This window comes from Morone saxatilis, unplaced genomic scaffold (assembly GCF_004916995.1).
Source record: "Morone saxatilis isolate NCDOM2014 unplaced genomic scaffold, NCSU_SB_2.0 Contig19, whole genome shotgun sequence".
NCBI classification, from domain to species: Eukaryota; Metazoa; Chordata; class Actinopteri; family Moronidae; genus Morone; species Morone saxatilis.
The window spans coordinates 10,766,341-10,771,571 of NW_023339751.1; the positions used below are offsets into that span (position 1 = coordinate 10,766,341).

Consider the following 5,231-nt stretch of genomic DNA (forward strand, 5'->3'; position numbering starts at 1 on the left):
TGGGTGTGAATGTGTGTAAACTGTAATACACATGATGTAGTGCAACAATGATGAGCATCCAAACATATCTACCTTTCTTCAGCTAAATAAGAGTGAAGAATGGGCTGATTACAAAATAAATTAATAAAAACCTACACATCCATTTAAAGCCATTCCACTTAACATATAGCGAAGTATTTCCATCACTTCCTGAAGGCAAAAAATGTTGATTCGGTTACAGAAGAAAACAAGACAAACAAGTCAAAGACTCACTTATTTATTACCACAAATCTAAAAATCAAACAGTATCAAAAAGCATCAAGCTTCCAGCAATGTGATAAGGTTGGTGATACAAGACTTTCATAGGCACAGCAGGTTTAAACACTGTTACCATGAACATTTTAATTTGTGTTTCAAGTCTTTCCCTGCACAGTGAGGGTTGTTGGCTTTGCAGCTCTTATTTATTATTTTTGGTCTCTAGGCAGAGTTGACCGCCTGACACTTTCAGTAAATACAAACCAGTGACTGGCTTCCATTCATGGCATAACACAGTGAATAAGAATCATTTGAGTCTCTAAAATGTGCCGTGGCGTGTATGTTTCTACATCTCATGACACCTAACATAGCCATTAATAGTGTTTACAGTTTAACACAACACACACACACACACGTGACCAGAAACATGGTGAGTAAAGCTTATCTCAGTTTTAACGCTTCAATTAGTGTGAATACAACAATTAAGAAGTTAACATATGTTCAAGCTAATATACATACAGTACATCATCTCACATATGTGGCTTTCTGTAGTACAGGCAGAGTTGGGAAGTAACAAAGTACAAATACTTTCTACTCCTTACATTTTAAAAACCAAGTCATTGCTTTAGTTTTAATGCATTTGAGGGGAATCATTGACGTAGCTTATCACACACGGCAGATGTAACATGACGATCATGAAGAAAAGAAAAAAAAGAGGAAGACCCTATTTGAAGTTTCAGTGAGCTTTGCACAGAAACAACCGGTAGAAATGTCCTTCAGAGAATCCATGAGAGTACTTTTTACTTTTATACGTTGATTACATTTCAGAGTCTGTAGTTTTCCACTTTTACTTGAGTAAAGACATTGAACCAGTAATTCTACCTTTTTTTTAAAAACACATATCTGTACTTGGATAGTGGATATAACAGCTGTAACATCCATAGTGCAACCACACATTATAATATCAGTACTCTCAGCCTAATAAATACTAGGTCAAAATCCTAACTTATTGCAGTACAGTGATCAGTTAAATAAGTTCATAGTTACTAACCTTTACTCACCTTTTCACACCACTGAACTATAAAACTATTTGAAGTCACATCACTGTCTAGAATTATCAGTATGTATGGATAGTGGGGGTGGTGGGATGAATTTAGGAGAACATATAAGGCAGTACATGAGAGGCAACTATTTTATAAAGTTGTGGGATTCCAGGAGCCAGTCAGAGGTTTGTGCCGCTGTTATTACTCAGGTGGACATGTGTCTAACAATGCAGTGCCATTATTCTGCCATGTGATCAGTGCCGTTAAAAGGGCAGACATTATGGCATTATGAGAAACTATTCTATTCTTTCCACCTGCAGTACAGTTTCCTGTGTAACTGGAAATGTGTTAGTCAAGTTAATTCAACCGAGCTTCAGATTCTGAACTCATTGTAGCGGTATTCAGGAGAGACCAGCAGGCTGTGCGGACTGTTAACTGCTGGTAGACTCTCAGAGGTACAGACTAAAGAGTCAGTTTTTGTGTCTCAGAGGATTTGGTCAAGTCAGTGCAGTATTCTGTGGAGGTATCTCTCCGGGTTGTTCTCTCCTCTTCTCAATCCTGAGCTGGTTCTAACTGGTCTCTCAGAAGTCCCTGCAGGGCCCTGGCTTTCAGTGACCGCTTTACCTCTTCCTGTTGTCCCTACGGAAGACTGTCGGTGTGGCTCTGGACTGCTGTGTGCTCCTGCCTCAGGATCACTGTCCTCTCCGGGGTCCTTCCCCTGGCTGTTCGTCGAGCTCTCCCCGATCCTGAACAATGGGAGTAGTTTTGTTAAAGAAACAACAACCACATGGATACCAAGAGATTAATGTTGTGAATGTATATGAAGTCACATCACGTTAGCAGTTCTTCTACCTGAGGTGATTGAAGGCTCGTAGCCAGTGTGAGCCCAGCACTTCCCGTCCGTTAGTCCTCAACCCTCTCCTGTGAGTTCGGGCCCTCAGTCCTATCAATGCCTGAGCCAGTTCAGCCTCATCTCCATGGCCCCAAACCAGCTGGGCCCTCTGCTCTGCATCCTGGTCCCCTGCTGCTCTGAACAGTCTCTGGAGCTGCCACAGATTCACGTTGCTGAAAATGTTCGCCGAGCCGGTCTTCCTGCTCCTCCTCTCGGCCAGCCGCCACAGCGTGGAAGGGCCCACCACCATGGAGGCAGGAGCGGGGGCGGGTCCGGTATCCATCCGGAGAAAGACGGGAAAAGGTGGCATACACTGTTCTCTACTCTGTGGAGGAGTCAGGAGATTTTTGGTTAATATTTGACAAAAAAAAAAAAAAAAACTTGACATAACAAAGTACATGACGACAGAGTGCGTCACAACACCTAGAGACAGCTGAAACAGTCGGCCAGTCAGCTGGGAGTCTTGACTCTTTAATCCTACTTTAGGTAGTGAGTGACGACCTGTGCCTTAAAGCCCATTAAACTGCAGATGTCAGCCTCATCCCCCTTTGCTTACATATGGTTTTAAACGGGACGCTAACAGAGAGGCATTAGTGGCCAAGATCATTGCATGTGGGTCAGAGGCCTTTCCACTGACACGGCCTTCTTTCCAGCTTGACAAAATAATCTAAAGTAAAAAGTCCATTTACTGACTTCCTACAGCAGCAGATCATCTCACAGACGGAGAGCAGGAGGCAGGATTATTTTGTCAAAACGTACTATTTACTATACCAGAAATAAAGTTTGACCTTTTAGGTAATTCTCTTTCTGTTGGTTCTCTCTGCCCCCTACTTTTACACATTAACTATGAATCCTTTATGAGACCGTTACAGATTCCTGTGCTATGAGAATGCACTTTTAACATCCATGTGTATGATTTATCTCTTTCTTTTTACAGGATAGGTTAAAGGAAAAGAATGCACTACCTCACAAACAACTTATGAGCAAGAATCTGCACTGTCCTGAGCACCACTCCTCAACAGTCAGTGGGTTATTTCAGGACACGCCTGTGCTTTTTCGCACACATTCACACATTCACAAACCCATTTTGCATTAGAAGTGGTTTACCATTAACCAAACGTCACAGGTTCCTCCATTACCTCCCCCACCATCGGTGCCTACTGTTTACACAACAAACTGTGTACAGGCTCACTGCTGCAGCGCTCTTGCAAAACCAAGCCTTTGTTTATACTATCGACTCGCTTAAAAAAAAAAGGAAGTTTAAGTCAAATATTCGTGATAAAATACGATGCATTGATCGCACAACTTGCCCCACAGTCCAGTTCATGCTGGGGTTTCACCAGGCTGTGTGTAGGTGGTGGGGGGGAATAGGGCAGGAAACAGGAATCCCGTGAGAGTCATGTGAAAAATGAAAAGGAGACCCGCTTACCCGCGGATGGACTCACACATCCAGCGCACTCCGCTCCTACAGCATCTCCCGTGGCCGTCCCTTTGCAACGAAAAAGTCTCGGGAATGGCTGAACCGTCGGAGGACAGTCTGTTTGTCCAGCTTCACCTGCGATCGATTAGTGTCCTTGAGCCGACCGTCAATCACAAATCAACGCCATCAAACCACCAATGAGAGCAGAGAGAGCTTCTGTCCCCGCCTCTCGGGGTGGGGGAAGAACCTTGATGTAGACCAATAGCGAGTTTTTTTGGGGGGGGGGTCTGCTCCGCCCTTTTGGCCACGTAGGGCGTGTGCGCTGAAATGCATTGACGTCAATGAGCTCGGCTGACACGAGAAGCGTCTGTCAATTATGCGAGAGAGAAGTAAACATGTGAGCATCCTGTGCTGAAACACGCAAACAAGATGACGCAAAGTGGCCCTAAACATAATAATGTAATAATGTAATAGGCTACTATTTAGAAAGACTTGTACTCTTTATTCAAACTTTATTTCTAGCGGAATAAGAGAGTTATTATATACTATGACACTGGCTTCAGTTAGAAATAATTAAAACATTGTTTACATGGGAGTCTGAGGGTGATTACACACTGTCTGGATGTCTTGCTGTCTCCTTACGCGCATATTTACATTTATTCCTCGTGTCATAAAGCCTTATTGTCTGCGCAAAGACAGGGGGAAAGGTCACACACACCCCAGGGGAACTGCACCATGGGGAAACACATCAGCAGATGAGTGGCCGGGGATGGATCCAGCAGAGGAGGAGCGGGCTTTGAATTACAGGCCGCCCCCTCTCCATCACCCAGCCCCCCAAACACAGACGCTGCATTCAACAGAGGAAACGGAAAAGACGAAACATACAAGAAGGTTTTTCATTTCAAAACCCCGGGGCAGTGGAAAGAACAGAGAGTTCCTTTCTTAAACCTAAACTTGTCCACTTTTGGCTTCATTGTTTGACCACGAACCCGGCCTCCCACCGCGATCTTTCCCCACTTTGTGCCCATCTTTTCCCCAGCTGTTTGCAGCTGGCAGAAAGCACCCGCCCTGTTCGGGAAAAAGGGACCGAGAGTGACCGGAGGAGGAGAGAGATGCCACCCCAACCTCCACAGCCGCAGGTGAGGAAGAATATCTTAAAGTTCCTCAAGAGTTTTTTGGGAATCGTCCGGATCCTGCAGATCGCGTTTGGAGCCGGCCTGTGGGTCACCATCGCCGCCAACAAATACGAAGGATCCGTCCACTTCGTCCTGTTCGTCGCGGTCCTCTTCTGGCTCCTCACCCTCGCCCTTTTCTTCCTCACCCTCCTGGACAAGCAGGACCTCGTCCCGCTGCTGGGAGGGGAGCGCTGGTTGGCCACCAACCTGGCGCACGACGTGGCCGCCGCCGTGCTCTACCTGCCGGCCATAGCTGTCATGATCTTCAAGACGGAACGCAACTCGTTCTGCAACCTGGAGCAGTACAAGCACCCCTGTATGTACAAGATCTACCTGACGGCCGCCGTGTTCGCCTGTCTGTGCTGCCTGGTTTACCTCCTGTCGGTTATTTATGGTGCGTGCAGGAAGTGCCGGGGAGAACAGACGGTCATCTGATGAGACTGATGGCGACAGGGAAGGTGGTGGTG

At 45.7% G+C, this 5,231-nt stretch overlaps 2 protein-coding genes across 3 annotated transcripts; one reads left to right on the plus strand and one right to left on the minus strand.

The window, feature by feature from the left end:
* Positions 1-240: 240 nt before the first annotated feature.
* Positions 241-3,767, minus strand: avpi1 (arginine vasopressin induced 1). 2 transcript variants are annotated; one of them, XM_035663909.1, is made up of 3 exons: positions 3,599-3,767; positions 2,130-2,494; positions 241-2,023 (listed from the first exon to the last, which is right to left on the minus strand). In XM_035663909.1, exons 2-3 carry the CDS (start codon positions 2,477-2,479, stop codon positions 1,780-1,782), a joined length of 594 nt encoding a protein of 197 aa, XP_035519802.1. In that variant the 5' UTR covers positions 2,480-2,494; positions 3,599-3,767; the 3' UTR covers positions 241-1,779. The 2 variants fall into 2 exon arrangements, with proteins under 2 accessions (XP_035519802.1, XP_035519801.1); XM_035663908.1 differs by lacking the exon at positions 3,599-3,767 and adding an exon at positions 3,277-3,514.
* A 641-nt stretch (positions 3,768-4,408) lies between these two features.
* marveld1 (MARVEL domain containing 1) lies at positions 4,409-5,222 on the plus strand. Its single transcript, XM_035663561.1, has one exon. It carries the CDS (start codon positions 4,702-4,704, stop codon positions 5,197-5,199), a length of 498 nt encoding a protein of 165 aa, XP_035519454.1. The 5' UTR covers positions 4,409-4,701; the 3' UTR covers positions 5,200-5,222.
* The last annotated feature ends 9 nt before the right edge of the window (positions 5,223-5,231 follow it).